Source organism: Littorina saxatilis, linkage group LG11, assembly GCF_037325665.1.
Source record: "Littorina saxatilis isolate snail1 linkage group LG11, US_GU_Lsax_2.0, whole genome shotgun sequence".
In the NCBI taxonomy this organism is placed as follows: domain Eukaryota; kingdom Metazoa; phylum Mollusca; class Gastropoda; order Littorinimorpha; family Littorinidae; genus Littorina; species Littorina saxatilis.
The window spans coordinates 27,665,232-27,688,371 of NC_090255.1; the positions used below are offsets into that span (position 1 = coordinate 27,665,232).

The 23,140-nt window shown below is 40.9% G+C and overlaps 2 protein-coding genes across 8 annotated transcripts; both read right to left on the bottom strand.

The window, feature by feature from the left end:
* Positions 1-1,309: 1,309 nt before the first annotated feature.
* LOC138980166 (proteasome inhibitor PI31 subunit-like) lies at positions 1,310-11,335 on the bottom strand. The gene is made up of 7 exons (XM_070352992.1): positions 11,130-11,335; positions 7,864-8,013; positions 7,410-7,489; positions 5,950-6,165; positions 4,677-4,859; positions 3,710-3,769; positions 1,310-2,899 (listed from the first exon to the last, which is right to left on the bottom strand). Exons 1-7 carry the CDS (start codon positions 11,268-11,270, stop codon positions 2,848-2,850), a joined length of 882 nt encoding a protein of 293 aa, XP_070209093.1. The 5' UTR covers positions 11,271-11,335; the 3' UTR covers positions 1,310-2,847.
* A 3,091-nt stretch (positions 11,336-14,426) lies between these two features.
* Positions 14,427-22,843, bottom strand: LOC138980167 (34 kDa spicule matrix protein-like). 7 transcript variants are annotated; one of them, XM_070352998.1, is made up of 5 exons: positions 22,691-22,843; positions 21,574-21,718; positions 15,852-15,940; positions 15,233-15,782; positions 14,427-14,728 (listed from the first exon to the last, which is right to left on the bottom strand). In XM_070352998.1, the coding sequence occupies exons 2-5, from the start codon at positions 21,700-21,702 to the stop codon at positions 14,561-14,563; spliced, it is 936 nt and encodes a 311-aa protein (XP_070209099.1). In that variant the 5' UTR covers positions 21,703-21,718; positions 22,691-22,843; the 3' UTR covers positions 14,427-14,560. The 7 variants fall into 7 exon arrangements, with proteins under 7 accessions (XP_070209099.1, XP_070209101.1, XP_070209100.1 ...); XM_070353000.1 differs by having other exon boundaries at positions 15,233-15,576; positions 15,757-15,940; XM_070352999.1 differs by having other exon boundaries at positions 15,233-15,654; positions 15,757-15,940.
* Between the last annotated feature and the right edge of the window lie 297 nt (positions 22,844-23,140).

Here is a 23,140-nt window from a genome sequence, read left to right on the forward strand (position 1 = left end):
AAATGGAAAAAATGTGAAAAATAACTGGTTTTTAGACAACATTTTTGGCCCCTGCGACCTTGACCTTGAAGCAAGGTCAAGATGCTATGTATGTTTTTTGGGGCCTTGTCATTATACACCATCTTGCCAAATTTGGTACTGATAGACTGAATAGTGTCCAAGAAATATCCAACGTTCAAGTTTTCCGGCCGGACGGACGGACGGACGGACGACTCGGGTGAGTACATAGACTCACTTTTGCTTCGCATGTGAGTCAAAAAGCAACGAGTGTAAATCTGGCACGACACAGCAAGCCATGTAGTATTCTGTTTATCCTACATACTGTACTTACGTGTATTTTACTGAAAATGTCTTGCAGACGAGGCAGCTAAATTGAAGACGCTTGTTTTGGAACCTCGATCTCTTCTAAAGCCTCGTGCAATCTATTACGTCGGTCAAAGCAAAGAAACGTCACTCTGAAAGTGTGGCGTGACGTGTTAGTTCTAAAGATTCATCGAGGGTAATTAGCGAGCGCAATTTTTGTTTCTATAATGACGTTTGTCTCGGTGACTTTGGCATCATAAGCAGTGGAAAAACAGGTCCCTGCCAGACTTGCTTGACATGACCTCATTTACATGATATACACACGTGTGATTTGAACGATTATTATCTCACGGGTGTCTCTCTCACGTATGTAGGATAAAGTCCAAAACGAGAGCAAGTGATGTTCGTTCCGTGCAAGACACTAAAGAGGCACCCACATGGTGTTCTCCTTACTTCGGGTTTTACTTCTACAGGGTGACTACATTCACCTACCTACTATTTCCAATCACTTATATATCCTCCTCCTTCCACCCTATCACAAAAAAAGTATATACGTAATTGTTTTCTTTTTTTCTTTATTATTTCCCCCAAGCATACAAGAATAGTAACCTTCCCTGTTTATTTGTAATCGCAAAGATAAGTACTCCTTCCTAAAGTCCAGAAAATCCTCCACTATGACTTGATCAGGCCCCGCTTCTCAATGTAAAGAGACAATTCTGAATAATTGGTAGCAATCAGCCCTTTTACAACGTCAACCTGTTTTCGTTTTTAAGGCTGAAAAGGGAAACACATCTCAAATAAAAGCAAAGCCCACACAGACACAGACATACACACACATATACACAAATACACACACACACACACAAATTATAACTTTGTTGAATATGTTCACCATCACGTTTATGTATGTTATGTTAAACCTAGGACAGGCAAACAAACACACACACACAAACAAGAACACACACACACACTGTCACACAATGCACACACACAGATAGCACAGACACAAGTTTTTCTATTTTTTATTCTGGTTTTGAAATGAAAAGGAAATGGACCACTCAGCACATCACAATGACTGATAACAGTTTCATGTTTTTTTTACCACGATAAAATGTACTACAGCACACATGCAGCTATGCAGAAGCTACTTCAATTAACAGTACAATTTGTCAAAGAGAGATGCATTTCCAGCAGTGGCTATCCCATCTTGGAATAACTGCATTATCAGTCTTTTTTCTGTCTTTCCTTTTGTTCACCTTTTTTTAATACCTCCTCCTTTGCCTTGCCATTTATTCTGTTTGCATTACAAAAATTATAATTTTTTAAAATTAACTTTATTGAATATGTTTACCATCGCGTTTATTTATGTTATCTTAAACTTAGGACTTGCTAATATAAGCATACTCTTGAGTACACATCCTAAAAGCCATATGCTCTTGTATATATGTCACAATATCAAAATTAAATACACTTATGTTGAAACCGAATCTCAAAACAGTGGCAGTCGTATCCATGAGAGCACTGGCTTAGAACGGGCCTAAAGTGTTGTTTCTGCGCAAATGTTTTCTGTAATAAGAGCTATTCTGGGAGAATACCTGCAACACCAGTGACCGTGAAGGACAAGCTGAACAGCCCAGGGGAAGCCTTCGTGTGTTCACCCTCCATTTTGTCCTGACCACCATTCATCAGGTGTAAAAGACGAATAGAAATAATAAGAAGCACAACGACCTGGCAGTACTGTTCTATGGTACTGATTAAGTTAATAAACCAATGTGTCCTGAATGAGGTGTCTTTGAAATACAGGGTCCTCACACTCTAAATATTCCTGCACTCTGGACAGATTTACTGAGCAGCCGTCGTATCTATTGCAAAAATTGCTTTTTGGGGAAGCCGTACAGATTTTTAGCTTTGCGAGTATGCAAAAAAAAAAAAGAGTCTTGTTTTGCGTCAACCAAAGTAAAGCACCCAAAAGTCAGAACCACCCCTGCAATTACTGTATGTGTACTAGGTCATTGTATTGTTCACAGTGAAATAGCAGTGAAATATTTGTGAAATCTGCAAAAGCACAAATATATAATTATGTGTTTTGCGTCAGAGTGTAGCACCTACAAGTCTGCATGCACTTACACAAAAAGGAATGTGTGTGTGTGTGTGTGTGTGTGTGTGTGTGTGTGTGTGTGTGTGTGTGTGTGTGTGTGTGTGTGCTTGCGTGCACATGTGGGTGGCCAATTGCTAAATACTGATGTACAGTACAACAAAATTAAAAGTCACAACTGTCTTTGAAAAAACAACCACCAGCTGAAGTGAATGATACACAACACAAAGCACACGATCTTCTGCAATGTTAGCTTTTGACGTTGGTGGCCCTGAAGAAGATGGTGACATTCATACGCGCCATAGGTGTAGTCGTCTGAAGGAGCGAATGAGAAGAAGAAGAAGAAGTTGGAAGGAGAGTTTGCGGAGTCTTGGTGTGGTTGGCGTAGGTGTGCATTAAATGAGGTGTGTCTGTAGCATTTGGGGTAGGGGGTGGGGTGGGTAGGGGAATCACATAAACATGTCATCGTAGCCCGGGGGCTGTTCATGGTCTGGATCGGGCCTGAAACACACAACACATACGAGTGTTAGCCACACACTAAGGGCACATCTAAGAAACAAATAAGCAGCAATTACATGAAAAGCATTATACTATGAGAATAAAACTGGGATTACTTACCGACAAAAAGCTTAACCCAAACATGTCTCTCCCCTCCCCCATCCCGTCCATGCCCAGCACGGCAAAAACGCATCAAGGGGAACAATCTCACATAAACGAGTATTAACCACAGTTGCTTCCCTTCTTGGTTGGCTTCAGTTCCTGAGTTCTATTCTTTTCTCTTTTTTTAAATACTTTTCATCACTGTTTCTCCATCCTACCTTTCTCCATGCTTCCTTCTCTTCCACACCCTCTCCCTCACTCAAATAAATAATTCAATGAGTAATAAACTAAGTAACTTACTAAATAATCATAAAAAAACGGTCCGAAGAACTGCTCGAGAATTCTAAAAACTGACTAGTATCCAGGGACCCTTGGCCCCAAATGTTGCAATCTTACAGGCAATTTGATGCCCTCTCCCATCAACAAACAGTAGTGGATATGGAAGTGGACTGGAAAAGATTGCTCCTGGGTTATGTTTTTTCCACTGGGGCCTAAACGTTTGTTTTCTTCTCAAGAAAACGGTAATTTTTCCTTGAAAATGGTGGATCCAAGGAGTGTTTTCTAGCCTGATAATAAATGTCTGCCTGGATTAAAATGATACATTTCTGGCCAAACAAAGCAGTCTTTGCCAAAAGAAAAATTTCCATGTTTGTGTAAGATGAAAATGGACATTGAAGTTTTCTCATCTTATCTTATCTTATCTTGTCTTACCCTGATCTCATGCCGGGCGGACCAATGTGATCAAACCTTGCTCCTGCTGGAACAGAGCCCCTGCAACATACAGTGAATGTGAAAGGGGCAGTGCTAAAATTTTGTACAGTACATTTCCTAATGTAACCGAGTGCCGGAACACAACAATCACATTTGGAGGCAAAGTCCAATCAAACAGGATTGAGAATTGTAGAGCTAATTTCTTAGCCCTGTTATGGTTACTCAAAGGCAACATACATGGAGACTGCAGCAGCCAGACCCTATCACAAACAGAACTCTACAATTCACAGGTGTCAGCAACGTTGAAGAAACGTCAAGCAATAAATAGCTCGCAATTTTCAAGGCCGACAACTGCAGAGCCTGCTGTGAAGGTTGACGCAGTAGTCTAGCTCCCTGTCACACTAAGCATTTGGAAGCAAAAGTTAGAATACATGTTCCACTTACTTGCAGTGCACTGATTTTTCAATACAGTCCAACATGTTAATAACGACCAACCAAAAGAACGACCGAAAGTGGTTGATATTGAAAGATGGTCACAGTGCAAAGGTGAATTATATAGAAACAAAAGTTTGTTGGGAACCCTCGGGATGGTCGTTAGGAGCAGGTAAATTTACAGAAAATATGAAGAGAACATCTGAGAAAGGAGGGTCCGAAAAAGGAGGACGTCTTTAATTCGGGGGTCTTAACACTTTCTACCCCACCTAGTATGTTGACCACGTTTTTTTTTAGCCGAGACCAGCTGTGCTGCAGCAGGTCACTCAGAATTGTAGTAAATGTGTAGAACTGTGTATCAACACTCTGGAATGCAGGCGTTAGATGGATGTTACAGGAAGCGACTGAAGCCAACAGTCTGAGCGGATATATCCGTTCCTGGTCAGATAGAGCCATATGAGTGAGTACGGATATATCCGTACCTGGGAGACAATGAGTTAAAAGGGGTTTCCCCTGTATACACACAGGTACTTACGGCGGCAGGGATCCCGGGTGGATGCCTCCTCCCCTGGCAGGTCCTCCCAACCCTACGCCACCGGAGCGACGAGGGTCCATGATCATCCCTCCCCCTCCCATCCCCGGCCCCCCCATGCCGGCTAGGGGGTCAAGGTCAGAGCGACCCACTGAGAAAGGGTCCATGCCTCCCATTCCACCGCCCCTGAAAAAAGAAGCATTCTTAACAATGTGTTTACATAATAGCTTGCCATCAAAGAAGAGGAAGCACATGTGATAAGGGATACCACGTTTACTACCCACTGCCATCTTTTGAAGTTGCAGAGTACAAACCGTCTGATTTGGGACAAACACCAAAACTGTCATTCTCCGTTGTACACAACTCAAACCAGCCGCACTGGGTACTTTAAATTCTTCTTTCTTTCTTTATTTGGTGTTTAACGTCGTTTTCAACCGTTCAAGGTTATATCGCGACGGGGAAAGGGGGGAAGGGGATAGAGCCACTTGTTAATTGTTTCTTGTTCACAAAAGCACTAATAAAAAATTGCTCCAGGGGCTTGCAACGTAGTGCAATATTTGACCTTACTGGGAGAATGCAAGTTTCCAGTACAAAGGACGTAACATTTCTTACATACTGCTTGACTAAAATCTTTACAAACATTGACTATATTCTATACACTTAACAAGGGTAAAAGGAGAAACAGAATCCGTTAGTCGCCTCTTACGACATGCTGGGGAGCATCGGGTAAATTCTTCCCCCTAACCCGCGGGGGGGGGGGGGGGGGGGGACTTTAAATTCAGTCCTTGCTTATTTGTTGTTATCCAATGCAGTTGAAATATTTACAGACGTCGCATGATATCTGAAGAATACAGAATAAGATCAATGCTGAATTATCGATCTCGCATGATGCCCTCCCCCCCCCCCCCCCCCCCCCCCCTCCAGGGCGCCAACAATCTGAGAAAAGGAGGGAGTCTTATAATTGAGGCAAATTTACAGATGTTATACATAGAAAATCTGAGAAAACAAGGCCTTAAAAAGGGGGAAGGTCTTGAATGTGGGGGTCTTAAAGGGTTCCACTGTAAATGATGTTACAGTTTTTCTTGTACAGTAGTACCTGTGATGAAAAAGACACCCTTGGGACTAGCAAAAAGTGTCCCTACGCTGCAGGTGCCTGTCATGACAGGTGTATTTTGGTAGAGATAATAGAAAAAAAGACAACAGGTGTCCTTTTAAGGTAGGTGTCCTCTCATGGGAGGATCCACACATCGTAGATACCGCTGTACAGCTAACCTACCATGCAGGTTGCATAGGTCGGGGCTGGTAGCCCGACGGCCCGGTTTCGATCAAGAGCGGTGATTTGTTCTTGTCCTTTTTCTTGCCTTTGGGGCTGGATTTTGGTTCAGACTTGTCTGCCCCTCCCCGAGCGGAGCTGCTGGAACTGGCGCCCATGGCGGGGTCGATCATGGAATCACGGACACGGTTGTTCAGACGATCCATGTTGCGGAAGGCACTGCAGAAGGAGGGTAAAAGTGGGGTTACACACACACACAAACAGTGATACACGCACACACACAAACACACACGCAGTACACCGAATAATACATACTACAGCGGAACCCCCCTTTTAAGACCTCCAAAATCTGAGAAAATCAGCTCTTTAAAAAGGAGGGAGTCTTTTCATGCCAGAATGATCATCCTCAAAATCGTGGGCATTACCGGAAAGAAGAAGAAGAAACGGGGGTAAATTTACAGAGTTTATGAACAAAAAGTCTGAGAACACAGGGTCTTTAAAGGGAGGGCATCTCCCTTTAATTGGGGTGTCTTAAAAAGGGGATTCCACTATAGTATTTCTTCTTCTTCTTCTGCGTTCGTGGGCTGAAACTCCCACGTACACTCGTGTTTTTTGCACGAGTGGAATTTTACGTGTATGACCGTTTTTTACCCCGCCATTTAGGCAGCCATACGCCGTTTACGGAGGAAGCATGCTGGGTATTTTCGTGTTTCTATAACCCACCGAACTCTGACATGGATTACAGGATCTTTTTCGTGCGCACTTGGTCTTGTGCTTGCGTGTACACACGGGGGTGTTCGGACACCGAGGAGAGTCTGCACACAAAGTTGACTCTGGGAAATAAATCTCTCGCCGAACGTGGGGACGAACTCACGCTGACAGCGGCCAACTGGATACAAATCCAGCGCGCTACCGACTGAGCTACATCCCCGCCCCCACTATAGTACGTATTATTCAGTGGACTGTGTGTGAGAGAAAGTGGGCAAGAGACAGACAGACGGAGAAAACAGGAGAGAGAGGTAGAGAAAGAGTTTGTGCACATGTGAACTAACAAATAAATCCTGTCACCTCTTTTCCATAAAAATAGTAATAGAAACATGGCCACATGCTAGGCACACACAATTTAGAGAAAAGAAAAAAAAATCCTCAGCTACCTCTTGATGATCATTATTCTTACTTGATTTAGATTATATGCATGTGGCAATTGAACCTCCCGGAAAGCTAGTCAAATTCCACTTTTAGAGTCAGCCACATTGCCTATAAATGTATGAAACCACAGTTTACTGTTGCACTTCAAAAAATGGAAAGGTTACAATTAACACAAATGAACCTCCCGGAAAGCTTGTCAAATTGCCAGAATTCCACTTTCAGAGTTAGCCACATTGCCTTTGCATGTATGAAACCAGAGCTTACTGTTGCACTTCAAAACATGGAAAGGTTGTAATTAACACAAATTAACCCACCTGGTTACAGAGGACAAGTCTTCAGAAGTGTACTCTTGCACCGGCAGCTCCAGAGTGGTGACATTTTCATCATTTTCTCTCTGCAAGTAAAGTAATTAACATTTATATGTATAAGACAACCCAAAACAGAAATCATGATGTTTAGAAAATAATCTTTAGTTGAGATGACCATACCAATCACATGTGCGCCAACTAACTGACGAACACACTCACTCTACACGTATAGATACGTACCATTCAAGCAGGCGACAAGCAAAAACAGTGACACTTTATCAAAAACAAAACACACACAAAGACACGCAGTGTTCCTCAAAATTTTTTTTTTAAAAAGCACAATCAACACCCATCCAGCCAAACATGAACATGATGAATGCACACATAATATATATGGGTACACTTGGATACATGTACACACCCAGAAACACACACTCGCACACACTGAATATTGTTCAACCTGGAAATGCAAAAGCAAGCTCTGGTCAACCGGCAGGATTTTCAACAGATAGCTCTGTTTGGGGTCGGTGTTAGTGGTCTCATAGTGCAGAACATAGATCTCCCCGCTGTTCCACCCATTTGGTAGTGTTTCTGTGTTCAGCCTTTCTGACTGCAAACATATAATTAAATAGTTTACGTCAACAACATTTTTTTATTCAATCAACTTTCTCTCAATTTCTTTATCATGTCAACAACTTGACAAGAACCTCAGTCAAGCCATTTATGTCTACCAAAGAAGTCAGACCAATAACATTTACATACAAATAAAAAGGCAAAGGCTAATAATATAAAATACACTCCGAGTGTATACAGGATTAATAGATCTGTATCAGGCATGGGAATTGAACAAAGTAAAACAAGAAGGGCAAAGCCCATACGACTCACATGCTTGACCTTGATCTTTACATAGCAATGACATCATACACTAAGAACTGCTTTACACATTTTTCCTACCAAAATACATGTGACCTTGACCCAAGGTCAAGGTCATCCAAGGTCATGCAACACAAAGCTGTTAATTCAAGACATAGGAAGTACAATGGTGCTTATTGGCTCTTTCTACCATGAGATATGGTCACTTTTAGTGGTTCACTACCTTATTTTGGTCACATTTCATAAGGGTCAAAGTGACCTTGACCTTGATCATATGTGACCAAATGTGTCTCATGATGAAAGCATAACATGTGCCCCACATAATTTTTAAGTTTGAAACAGTTATCTTCCATAGTTCAGGGTCAAGGTCACTTCAAAATATGTATACAATCCAACTTTGAAGAGCTCCTGTGACCTTGACCTTGAAGCAAGGTAAACCAAACTGGTATCAAAAGATGGGGCTTACTTTGCCCTATATATCATATATAGGTGAGGTATTGAATCTCAAAAACTTCAGAGGGAAAAATGTGAAAAATAGCTGTTTTTTAGGCAACATTTATGGCCCCTGCGACCTTGACCTTGAAGCAAGGTCAAGATGCTATGTATGTTTTTTGGGGCCTTGTCATCATACACCATCTTGCCAAATTTGGTACTGATAGACTGAATAGTGTCCAAGAAATATCCAACGTTAAAGTTTTCCGGACGGACGGACGGACGACTCGGGTGAGTACATAGACTCACTTTTGCTTCGCATGTGAGTCAAAAAGGCTGAACATTTGTAAGTAATAGCAAAGTCGACGGCGCGAAGCGCCTAGCCCTGCTAGGGGGTGGGGGCATTTTGGGCGGAATTTTTTTCTCTCCAAAGAACCCAACTAGTGTAATTTGGTGTCATCTTAGCTCCAAGTTTGCCATTATATTCAGTTTTTAGAACCATTTTTGTCTCCCCCATTTATTTTTTCAGCAGACACTTTTGCTTTATCGGCGGAACAAAAAGAAAAATTCGGCAGAAATTTGCCTTTCGGCGGACAATTCCCATGCCTGCTGTATACACTCGAACAATGAAAAGCTCTATTACAACTCTAAGCCAATAAAATGCCCCCTTACAGTAGCCAATGAAAATCAATCAATCTGAGGTATTGACTTCCGCCATCTTTTTTTCAGAGTGTAAACTGAGGGCTGGCAATAATGTACACTCACATACTGATATAGTAGTTTAACAACCACTTTTACTTTTACTTTAGGTCGATACACACTCAAAGTGTGTTCCAACTTCCATACTCCGACAATAAACTGCCGTGCAGCAATAGTTTTTGTGTGTGTTTGTTTTTCAAATTTTGTGTTTGTTTGTCCCAATTAATTAATTGCAGCGTTCTTTGATGAATCAAAAGTGTACTGCGTTCCTTCGCAAAATGGAGTCGAATGACACTCCTGTGACTCCATGCGTTGATACGGTTGTCTGGTTTTTTTTATGCACACTCTGAGAATGTAATCTACATATTACAGCAATTATAGCCGTGCTGCATCAGATAATTGTTTTGTTGTTTTGTGTATACTCTCTGATAATAAGCAACTGCCCTGCGTTCATATCGCTAAGTGGCTTTGAATGGCAATTTTGCTTTACGAATGGAAGTTAACGTCATAGTGTTTATAGGGGGCAGCATCTTGCAGTTGTATACACTCAGAGTGCGTATAGCCAGTGCAAAAAAACAAAAAAACCCACCTCATACCGTTTTACAGAAAAATAGTTTAAGTTTAAATAACATAAATTCAAAATGTCAATTACATGCACATCTTTTAAATGTCCAGAATTACTAATTATCCCCATGTGAGGTTCCTGTCACAAAGCTCAAAATACTAACTATTCTTTTATTATATTAACTATTAGACTTCACTTCTACCAGAGCAAATATATTTTAGTATTAATACATTAAAATTTAAATTAATGATACATAGAGTAGACTGTCGACTGGATTATGTTAAAACTTACAATGTTGTTGATACTATGCAACTACGCAATATAAAATAAATGACAACACCATGAACTAATAATCCTGCAATACAGTGGTCGCCGCTTAATAAAGCCACTTCTGGACCAACGAAAAAGCGGCGGATTTATTAACCGGCGGTCCAGGAATGTATTATTTTCACACAAAAAATCTCTTTCGTCATTTACACTTATTTGAATCTAAACAAAACTTCACGAAGGATGTTGAACTTTTGTTTTAATTATGTACATACATGTACGTGTACTTTGATCACTTCGGTACATCAATAATTTCACTGTCACCGTCACGAATCATTACTCGGCAGAGAAGAACGATTTTATGAGTGTCTGTTTGTTGGTCGTCTTCCACATCAGAACAAGATAATGTGAGTTTTAGTCACAAACTACGTGATTTCTCTAAGAAAACTGGCTTTAATAAGCGGCTGGTTGGTTTTATTAACCGGCTTTTTCTAATACATAAGATATAGTGATAAATCCGGACCGTTTGAAATCGGCTTTTATAAGCGGCTGGCTCTATTAACCGCGGTTTTATTAACCGGCGTCCACTGTAGTACACAACAGCACTGTTTCCTTCCCAGTACACTCTGGGACTGAGTAAGCAAGTGCGAAACTGAAAGTAGAGACGACATGACTCAGTTTTTATTCTGATTTCAAATCCTAAGTTAGTAAGTACCACCAGTTTACGTACAGGAAACTGCAGCACGCTGTCCAGCATGAACAAAAACCAACCACCCACCCCGCCGCCAAAACCATTATCTCAGTCACATGAACAAGTGAAGAAACAACAACGCAGTACTTATTTTCGTCTCGAGAGAGAGCTCAAGCGTCAAGGAGTGAGGACCACTTACAGCGGGATTCTCGCCGACGCCTGTTAGTTTGAAGCCACAGCTGATTATGTTCCAGTGAATGGCGCTCACGATGGCATCTTGTGGTGATCGTAACTGTGACTGCACGCTTGAATACAGCAGTTCAAAACCTGGTAACGTCATTTCACAGCTTGCCGGTTGGAATCAAAACAACTTCATCATGCCATCTTGGAGATGTTTAGCTTCCGGTGTATACAAAAAGTTAGAGTGACGTCCCCTGCAGATGTCGTCTGCTTCCCTGTCGCTTGGGGACACGGCTGCCGAATGAAGAGTTGGCTGAACTGTTTATCAAGTTCACACAGGTTAATCATCGATAGCTAATGAGTACAGATTAAAGGCTATCATTTACCGAGTCCAGTAAAGTACTTTGATGAGATAGACGACACAGACACATCATCATCTGCTCAGGCTGGTACTGGCGAAGAATAGCATGACTGTGTGTGTCACAGTGTGTGTGTGTGTGTGTGTATGTGTGCGGTGTGTGTGTGTGTGTGTGTGTGTGTGTGTGTGTGTGTGTGTGTGTGTGCGTGTGTGTATACATATCAAGTGTAGGGGAATGGTCCCTTCATGTGGACCATTTTTGTTTCATGCTGTTATCCAGCTCAAGTTGTTTTCGAGTCTTGCGAAGCGGAAGTTCTGTGTTGTGATTGGCCCCGTTGTTCTCGCTGTAGGTAAATGTTAGACCTAATGTGAGCGAATTAGCTTTGATAGACATTCAGCAAAAAATAAATACAGAAACAAATCACAACTGTTCCATGTTAGCTAACTGAGGGCCTGATATGGAGCAGGCCTTTACGAATCTCTGTAACAAGCCCAATAAACTTACTTCAAAATAACATGATACAACTCAGTGTGCAAGTCAGATTATTAAAAACATGCATTTAGTACAGTGTTAATTTCGATTCGATGAATACATTATTTTAAGCACAACAAGAAACTATAAAGAAACTTATCGAAATCAGAGAGAAGATAAATGAAATAATCAACTTTCACGTAAGAAGACTGCTTAACACATTAATTTTGTTTTAAACTTAAAAGGCAAAACTTTGAGTGTTCTTTTCAGCAAGCTTCTTAGTGTATGGCTGTAACCAGTCTTTACTTTTTCTTTTCTTCTTTTTGTTGAAGGTGGTCCATACTAGAGGACACACGGGTACGTACTTTTAGATTTTGAAATTATTTTCGAGTCGTTTGCGCTAGAAAGACGGGGCAAAGACTCAGTATTAAAATGTAACGATTACAGTCTTAGCTGTACGTAGAGGGTGCCTCGGCTTCTCCACCACGACCCTCCTTGGTCTGACACTCACTCCTTTGCCATGATCAGTCGGATGCCACTTTTCACAATTTTATTCTAAAGTACCAACAAATCAAATCAATTCCCTTCCGGAATAGCAACGTTCCACGTTTCTTGAATACAAAAGCATTTCTGCCTCGGAATGAAAGAATAAATCTCTACAATCGTGTATCTCCTGCAAGGAATTGATTTTAAATCCTGTTCTTCCAGCATTTCCATTACGGAAAGTAAAAGGGTTTTTTTTTGTTTTGTTGTTGTTTTTTTTGTTTTTTTTTGTTGCTCATCTTCACCCAGGCACACATCGTAGAGCTTCGGCTCTGATATCTTTGACCCAAATTGCTCTAAGCAGAGAGGTCGTTAAACTGTATTTTCGTCTTAGCTGTCATATATTACACATGTTGTGTGTTAACAACACATTTAGAGTAAATGCTGCCAGAAGTTTAAAACAAGAGAAGAAAAAAACTGACGGTTTTGTGATTTGTGCGTCCGCAATTGTTTTGACATGTTCAAGTTACCCAGAGAGAGTCAGTGACGTTGTTGTGATCGGTCTAGCACCGTTAGTTGGTGGTCCAAATTAGGAGCCGGTGTAACACGAAATTTTTACTCCACGAAAAATTTACTCCGGAGTAACTATTTCGTACGAAATTCTTACTCCGAGTACACTTTTTGTACGAGAAAAGAACTCCCCAAGGCACGAAAAAATTACTCCCTCCACGAAATTTGTACTCCCCATTTTTTTTACTTCCAGTAAAAATCTCGTACGCAAAAATGGGATGCGGGCGAAGGGATAATGCCAATAAGTGATCTCGCGCAAACGAATGTCGCGCTACCCTCCTTCCACCCCTTCCACCACCAAGACTAACAGGGGACAAGGGAGTACAAATTTCGTACACCTGGCATGGGAAGTTAAATTGCTCGTGTTGGGGTGAAGTAATTTATTCGTTATTTATTCGTCAGGGGAGTAACATTTTTTGTACGAAATTTTTACTCGGAACTCACCTGTCTTGGGGAGTAATTTTCTCGTGCAATGGGGGAGTGCTTTTTTCGTAAAGGGAGTAACTTTTTCGTACGAAATGTTTACTCCGGAGTAAAAATCTCGTGGGAGTAATTTTCTCGTGTTACACCGGTCCAGATTATTGTGTGTGTGAGTGTGTGACATGATCAAGTTACCCAGAGAGAGTCAGTGAAGTTGTTTTGACCGGTCTAGCACCGTTAGTTGGTGGTCCACATGGAGGAGCCGGTGTAACACGACATTTTTACTCCACGAAAAATTTACTCCGGAGTAAATATTTCGTACGAAATTCTTACTCCGAATACACTTTTCGTACGAGAAAAGAACTCCCCAAGGCACGAAAAAATTACTCCCTCCACGAAATTTGTACTCCCCATTATTTTTACTTCCAGTAAAAATCTCGTACGCAAAAATGGGATGCGGGCGAAGGGATAATGCCAATAAGTGATCTCGCGCACACGAATGTCGCGCTACCCTCCTTCCACGCCTTCCACCACCAAGACTAACAGGGGACAAGGGAGTACAAATTTCGTACACCTGGCATGGGAAGTTAAATTGCTCGTGTTAGGATGAAGTAAATTCTTCGTTATTTATTCGTCAGGGGAGTAACATTTTTGTACGAAATGTTTACTCGGAACTCACCTGTCTTGGGGAGTAATTTTCTCGTGCAATGGGGGAGTGCTTTTTTCGTAAAGGGAGTAAGTTTTTCGTACGAAATGTTTACTCCGGAGTAAAAATCTCGTGGGAGTAATTTTCTCGTGTTACACCGGTCAAGCTAATTGTGTGTGAGTGTGTGACACACACACGCGCGCACCGGACTTAAATTGGCACACACACACACACACACAAACACCACCACCACCACCACCACTAAAACCACCACTCTCGTCTTGATTCCTGGTCTATCTGAAAACATTAATCAAGACCTGACTTAATTAAAAAAAAATCAAAAAAGAAATCGCAAAACACAAGAACGGTTGGTTACTCGAACTCGTTTATTTCTAGACAGAACCGATCATTCACACACACACACACACACACATAAACAAGCAGACCAAACGATCGCGATGTGTACCGAGATGCTACGCCACAGGCACAAACGCAAGGTTTTTACGCTGCAGCAGCAGCTTCGTCGGCGGCAGGAGCAAGAACATCATCACTGGCTTGGTCAGCCCCGACAGCAACCCCGAGACGGCTGGCAAAAGTACACCTTCCCTGCAAACACTGGTTGCTGCAACACTCGTTGTTACGCTGGCAGAAGTTTTGGTTCTGGAGGCACTGTACACAAACAACATTTAGTGAATGTTTTCTTTGCCGGATCTTTCCAAAGACATGATTTGAACTTTGCAAGCTGCCGTAGACTTTGACAATTATGTGATTCGAAAATGACTGTAATCATTTCAGTCATTATACCGTTGTGATGATGATGATGATGATGATGATGACGATGACGACGATGATGAGGATGATGAAAATGAGGAGGAGGAGAAGGATGACGACGATGATGATGTTAATGATGATGGTGATGATGATTATGATGATGACGATGATGCTGATGATGATGATGATGATGATGATGATGATGATGATGATGATGATGATGATGATGATGATGATGACAACAACGACGATATCGACGACAGCCATGAACATGATACTGATGATGACCATGATAATGACCATGGCCATAAATAGATGTAAACACACTAATAAGCTGTCATCAAAGAAGTGGAGGCAGAATGTTTGGTAGCGGGAGTAGTGTGATTTTTAATCATTACTTACATTTGCAGCCACGCCGCCGTTAAACCCAGTATTAGGATTACCAGGATTGAAGGTATTGGTGCCTGGAAACCCTGGGTTGGTGCCAGAAAACCCTGGGTTGGTGCCAGGAAACCCGGGATTGGTGCCAGGAAACCCTGGGTTGGTGCCAGGAAACCCGGGGTTGGTGCCAGGAAACCCTGGGTTGGTGCCTTGAAACCCAGGGTTGAACCCGGGATTGAACCCGGGATTGAACCCGGGGTTGGTGCCTTGAAACCCGGGGTTGGTGCCTTGAAACCCAGGGTTGAACCCGGGATTGAACCCGGGATTGAACCCGGGGTTGGTGCCTTGAAACCCGGGGTTGGTGCCTTGAAACCCGGGGTTGAACCCGGGGTTGAACCCGGGATTGAACCCGGGGTTGGTGCCTTGAAACCCGGGGTTGGTGCCTTGAAACCCGGGGTTGAACCCGGGATTGAACCCGGGGTTGGTGCCTTGAAACCCGGGGTTGAACCCGGGGTTGAACCCGGGATTGAACCCGGGGTTGGTGCCTTGAAACCCGGGGTTGGTGCCTTGAAACCCGGGGTTGAACCCGGGGTTGAACCCGGGATTGAACCCGGGGTTGGTGCCTTGAAACCCGGGGTTGAACCCGGGATTGAACCCGGGGTTGGCGCCTGGATAACTACCAGGATAACCTGCGCCAACGCCAGGCCCGAACCCTGTGCCAGGATTTACCTGAAAAAGAGTTGAAAGTACTTTTCCCCCATGCGTTGGATAAAAACAAACATTTATTGCCCTACGCGTAATATTCTTCCTACCCCCAAAAAATCGGCAATGTTGCGACCTCATTTTTCTATGAAAATTGTTGATTATTTTTTTTCAAACGATCTTTGACAATCTCCTCACACAAGATCGCAGATTAGAAACAAGTCGCGCAATCTGATGTAAAAACATGTTGTCAATCTGCCGGTCTAAACGGAACAAAACTGCATCATATATAATCTTTGGGAGGAGTCCTAAAATGGAGGTGAATTTACATAGGTTATGAACACAAGATCCGAAAACACAAGGTCTTAAAAGGGGGTGACGTCTTAAAGGTCCTTGTCTACATATATATGACTAAGTGCCAAAAGGTGCTCACAGAACAGAAGACGACTTTGTTTTACAATAAAAATGTTTCTAAAAACGTGTGTCTGCTGAAAATTGGTGTGTGTGTGGATGAATGCGCGAAGAGATAGTGGACATAATTTCGTGTGTCTGACTTGAACGGTTTTGAAGTTATCTTTGTTTAAAGTCAAAAATAACGCCAAAACCGGCCATCTGAAAAAGGACATCGTGGTACCTCGTGTTTTGAATATGCCACAGAAAAATAACAAGAAGCACAAATGAATTGCATTTAGTTTGATTGAATGCCTGAAACATCGCTTTACAGACGAGACCAAACGTCAAATCTAAATCTCGAGAGAATTTTTTTTTTTCGATAACCGAATTTTAAGGTGTCGCACGCAAGATGTGTCGTCATCACGGCATACATTTTTCAATCGCAGATATTTACTAAATTTCTTTTTCAAAAACTCTGGAATTGATGTCGACACGTCAAGCGATAACGGTGTATCAAACTGCTGTCTTTCAAGTAATCCAGCAAAGACTGCAGAACTTTTGAACAGCATTTTTGAAAACGATTTGAAAATTTCGTCATATCTTGCGTGCGACAAAATGTTCGGTAATTAACGGTTATTTTCTTTTAAAATTTTTTTTTACATGTACAAAGATCTACTTCATCTACGGAACCACGTGACACATTCTGTGTTCAAAATTTGTGAAGAAATCACGAACCACGAATGCGCTATCAAGTGTTGAAATTATGTCGTCAACATCTTTTCAGATCTTGCGTGCGACACCATCTTGCGTTCAACATAAAATGTCACTACCTTATCGAGTTTAATGGGTAAAACTAACTATTTGTTGTCTTAGTTTAATCTTCTTAATTAAAAGCGTAATAAAACCGAACTTCCAAGATGAATTTTAATTGAGATTAGCGAAAGAGCGGGCACGCAAGTCGACCTTAAAGTAAAAGAATGATAACACGAGCGTTTGTCGTGTTGTCTTGCGTGCAACACATTGTCCAAAAAGGAAAATGTATATTTTTCTCAGACGTTTTTTAAGTTGAAACCTTGAAACTTCACACACATTTGGGGTTTAATCGCCCCCATGCATGGTAAAAGTCTTGTTGACCCTTGTCAGATTTCAAGGTCACGGCTGGGTCACATGTGGTTCAGAAAACGGATGAAACATATTTTTTCAGAGATTTTTGAAGCTAGAACCTTCAAACTTCAAACAACGCTTTTGCTTAATGATTGTTCAACATGGAGAATTCAAGGTTGATCCTTGAGAAATGTGAAGGTCATAGCAGGGTCTCGCGTGGGTAAAAAAAAAAAGGAAATTGTATTGAACTTCAATTTATATAAAACCAAAGTCTGGTTGATCTGTTTTAAGATTTAAGGTCAAATCTGTTATTTAAGGTCAAATCAAATAGAAATTTGTTGATGCTTAAATCTTTGAAACTTCCAACAGGTTTGAGGTTTGACAACTTCTGGACTTTGAAATCTGGTATGGTTGATCCTGGTAATATTAATTAGTCAAAACATCAAGATCAACAATTATAAAATAAGCACTTTCACCAATGTCAAGTGAGCAATAGCAGCAAACGTGAGTCTTATAAAGATTATCACTTTTTGTGTGACCTCAACTTGACCCCTCTGAATGCTCTCAATCATGGAAATTGACCACACTTTGATTATAACCAAACAACATCAAAACTTTGGAATGTGTGAAGTTTCAAAGGTGTTGCTTAAAAGGCGTTCGTGAAAATGACAATTGTATGTGTCTGACTTCAATGCGACCCCGCTGCGACCTTGACGTTTGATTTTATCAACCAGACTTTCATCATGTGTGAATGACTTCAAACACTATAAAACTAGTTGAAGAAATTGACAATTTTTCAAAGTTTAAGCCAGATGGCACTGCTGTGACCTTGAAATTTGACAAACATTAACCAGGCGGTCACCTTTTTTGGAAAATATTCTTAAAGGATCTTTAACCTTACTGTGACCTTGGAATTTGATGAGGTTTAATTTAACTTGCGTAGTGTGCCAAGTTTCAAGGCCCTAGCTTCAAAAACATATGAGAAAACCTCATTGAAAAAATGTATATGTTTGACCTCAACGCGACCCTGCTGTGACCTTGACTTTTTCAACCAGACTTTAATCGTGTGTGAACATTATACACTAGAACTGTGTGTATTTTCAAACCTCGTGCTATAAACGCGCTGAATAAATTGAAAATATTCCACATTTGGACCAGATGTGACCCCGCTGTGACCTTGAACTTTGACAAAGATTAACCAGCAGGTCACTTTTAATGAGGTTTTATAAAAATGCTGAAAGTATGTGAAGTATGTAAAGTCTAACTGATCTAGTATTAAAACATGTAAGACGTGACAACGACAATTTTCCAGTTTGCAAAGGAAATTTAACCTCGCTGTGACCTTGAAATTCAATGTTGTTTAATGTGATGTGCACCATACCTGGAGGTCATTATACTTTGGTTGTGTGCCAAGTTTCAAAGCCCTAGCTTTAAAAACGTGCGAGATAACCTTAATGCTATGACTCAGTGCCGTTTTGAATGATATAACGAACAAAATTATCGTTATTTGTAAAATCATTTGGGTAAATTTATCTTTTCTTTTCGTAATTGGGTTCCAGCATCTGTTGTCTTAACAAAAATCACAATATCAGTCGTGTTTGTCAACTTTTATTTTTTAGCCCCTTTGTCCGCTTTTCGTGCGCACCTTTTGGCACTTAGTCATATACCGAAATCGCCATTTGACCATTAAAATGCAGAGTCTATTATCTACACTGAAATATCAACAATACACCCCCTTTCGATCAGGAAAGACGAAGCCAGTGCAGCCGTTTGAAAATTCATTGTAGTATTCTAGCGTAGACTAGTACTCATAGTAGGATATCCTTATTTGAAAAATGCCAAGCGCAAAACTCCTCTCAAATCCCGTGCATTTCGTGCGTTTAAAAAAAAAAAGCGTGGACAGCGCTCCAGTGTCAAACTGTTGCTGCACTTGTTTGGGCGTGGCTATAAGCATAGTGGCATGAATTTGATTGGTCAGTATTTTTAGGCAAAGCACATGTTCTCAGCAAACAGTAAACAAAATAATTATTGGAAGCGTGAGTCACGTTACCCAAAAATAAAATCTTTTTTACATTTAGTCAAGTTTTGACTAAATGTTTTAACATAGAGGGGGAATCGAGACGAGGGTCGTGGTGTATGTGTGTGTGTGTGTGTGTGTGTGTGTGTGTGTGTGTGTGTGTGTGTGTGTGTGTGTGTGTGTGTGTGTGTGTGTGTATGTGTGTGTCTGTCTGTCTGTCTGTCTGTCTGTCTGTCTGTCTGTCTGTCTGTGCGTGTGTGTGTGTAGAGCGATTCAGACCAAACTACTGGACCGATCTTTATGAAATTTTACATGAGAGTTCCTGGGTATGATATCCCTAGACTTTTTTTCTTTTTTTTCGATAAATGTCTTTTATGACGTCATATCCGGCTTTTTGTAAAAGTTGAGGCGGCACTGTCACACCTTCATTTTTCAATCAAATTGATTGAAATTTTGGCCAAGCAATCTTCGACGAAGGCCGGACTTCGGTATTGCATTTCAGCATGGAGGCTTAAAAATTAATTGATGACTTTGGTCATTAAAAATCTGAAAATTGTTTTTTATAAAACGATCCACAATTACTTTTATTTTATTCTTTATCATGTTCTGATTCCAAAAACATATAGATATGTTATATTCGGATTAAAACAAGCTCTGAAAATTAAATATATAAAACTTATGATTAAAATTAAATTTCCGAAATCGTTTTAAAAACAATTTCATCTTATTCCTTGTTGGTTGCTGATTCCGAAAACATATAGATATGATATGTTTGGATTAAAAACACGCTCAGAAAGTTAAAACGAAGAGAGGTACAGTAAAGCGTGCTATGCAGCGCAGCGCAACCGCTACCGCGCTGAACAGGCTCGTCACTTTCACTGCCTTTTGCACTAGCAGCGGACTGCGGTCATTGTGAAAAATGCAGTGCGTTCAGTTTCATTTTGTGAGTTCCACAGCTTGACCAAATGTAGTAATTTTGCCTTACGCGACTTGTTTTAGATAAAAAAAAATTTCTATAACTTTTTTTCCCCATGGTTCATTCATCATTTGACATCATTTTGTATCGAAATCTAACCATAAGATAATTGAAAAAAAGCAAAAATGTAGACGACCACCTTTAAATTGGTGGTCTTACAAGGAGGTTACACTGTAGATTGATTAATCAGATTTTTGAGAACACAGAGTTGCAAAGGATGACAAAGAGTTGCATAGGATGACAAAGAGTTGCAAAGATTGACAAAGAGTTGCAAAGGATGACACAATTCGCAAAGGATGATAACATTCATCAGTTGTACGTATAGCCGTTGGATGGACGCCTTCTGGTTTACGCATTCTTTGCTAATGGGTAGAATATACCTACGTAGAGTCAGCGACACAGACGACGCACTGCATATTATTTATGCCGCGATAGGGATTATGACGAGTACTTGGCCTGTTTTCCTTTCAAGCAACGTGTAGCGGGCTGGTATAATCTGCAGTGCGTCGTCGGTCCTGCTGAAGTAAAGGGCAGAATATACCTGCGCAGTTTCAGCGGCACAGACGACGCACGGCCTATTATGTATGCCGCGATAGAGATTATGACGAGTACTTGGCCTGTTTTCCTTTCATGCAACGTGTAGCGGGCTGGGATCATCTGCAGTGCGTCGTCGGTCCTGCTGAAGTTACATATGTGAGCGGAGCCCCTTACATAGGTGAGCGGAGCCCCTAATGTGCACGAGAAAGTTACCAACTGGATGGGAGTAAGCCGTGGGGTACGTTGGACTGGTGGAAACGGGGGTTCAACTGTAGATTGCAATTTTGAAGCAACATACGGTATTTGAAGTGTTTATTTCCTATTTATAAGAATTAAACTTCAACCTATAAAAATATAACTTAGAGGCTACTAAAAAGTTTAGCATAATTTCTGTATACGTCTTTCAATATGCGTATGAAAAAATTGAGACTGACAATTTTTAAAAGCAAGCTTATTGAGTTGTAACATTTTTTTTGTATGGGTTTTATTTTGCCGACGCGAAATGAGTCTCCACACACACACACACACACACACACACACACACACACATACACACACACACACACACACACACACAAGGAGAACAGCCGGAAAAAATAACACAAAATGTTTTTCCACAAAAAAAGCACTTACCGGTCCATAAGGCCCAGCGTAATACCCTTGGTTCTGGGGTTGATTTTGTGGCTGATTTTCTGGAGCGACGGTAGTAGTTACCGCCAATACGGCGGGAAGACACGCGGCTAGTACAAGCAGATGATTCATCTTGTTTACCTGTTTTCTGAAATATGAATGACATTTAAAAAAAAAACCTGTATCAAGTCAAGTAAATTTCGCGCTGGTGATTTACAATTCCGCACCGTGACAATATAAAAAAAAAAAAAAAAAATAAAAATAAAAATAAAAAAAATTAACAACAACAAACACCGACCGATTCATTCAGGCATCCAGAAGAAATGTGTGATACCGACAGCATGATTGCTTAATTGCCTCCACTGTTTATGGTGTTGCTTTTCTGTTTCGGGAAGGTCAACTATTCCACTCACACCAAAAGTCAACATAGTTATTTTTGAGCATCGTCCATTTTGGACATGTATACATTAATGGCGTGTTGCCAGAAGGGTTTAAGCTCAACAAATAATTTTACACGGATTTTGGTCTCTCAAAGTGTTCATATATCTTTAATTGGGAAAAGTTGTGAAAGTGTTGACACCAAATTAGAATCAAACTCTTATATTGTCCTACAGCAGAACCGGATGAGAGCACACGAATCATGACACAGTGGGTGACAGGCATAAGTCACGTAGAGGAATAGGGTAGAGTGAACTCAATTTATGAACAATCAGATGTCTATCATACTAGACTATTATGATAGGCTTCTGAAACAATCTAATACAAATACAATTTTTCTTTCACAAGAGAGCATAAAAAGGGTAAACTTGGAGAAAATTGTTGACATGTCTGAAATCAACTTTTTGACATACTTTTTTTTCATCCGGACCTCGGGCACTTTTTCACCATGTAGCTGTGTCCCTTGACATTACAATTTATTGAAGGAATCGATGTTTAGTCAAAATTATCGCTTTTGTTATTAGTTTGCCACATTTGTTACACTCTACCTCAGTTCTCTCCCCCTACAAAGTTTAATGCGTTAGAACAGGTTTCCTGAATATGGAACTCTTGAACGTTAGTCAACAAAGTCATCAAGAAACTCTTGTAATTCGTAACAGAAATACGGAGATGTTTCTCCTACCTGAACTTGCCAGCAACGAAAGATGTGTCACCAGTCAATAGAAAGATGTTATTGAGAACAGCAGTCGATCAGAAATATATATATGTTGATGATGGAGTTTTATCTGCTTCCACATCTTTGCATTTCATAACGGACATCAAATGTGAAGCTTGAGGATTTCTTTTTTTTCATTAACATACTTTTTTTCTTTCTTTTTAGAGCATTCAGCTTTTTTTTTTTTTTTTAGTCAGTGGTAAATAGGAGCGTAAGAGGCAAGTGAGTGGGACACTTTTCTTTCATTAAATCGCTTGAAGGGAAGGGCAGCAAATCCAGCCACGTAAGTGCTCAAAGTTTACGACATTGCATCGCTTTCATTACCACTTGACGGGCGCAGTGGCGTGGTGGTAAGACGTCGGTCTCCTAATCGGGAGGTCGTGAATTCGAATCCCGGTCGCTGCCGCCTGGTGGGTT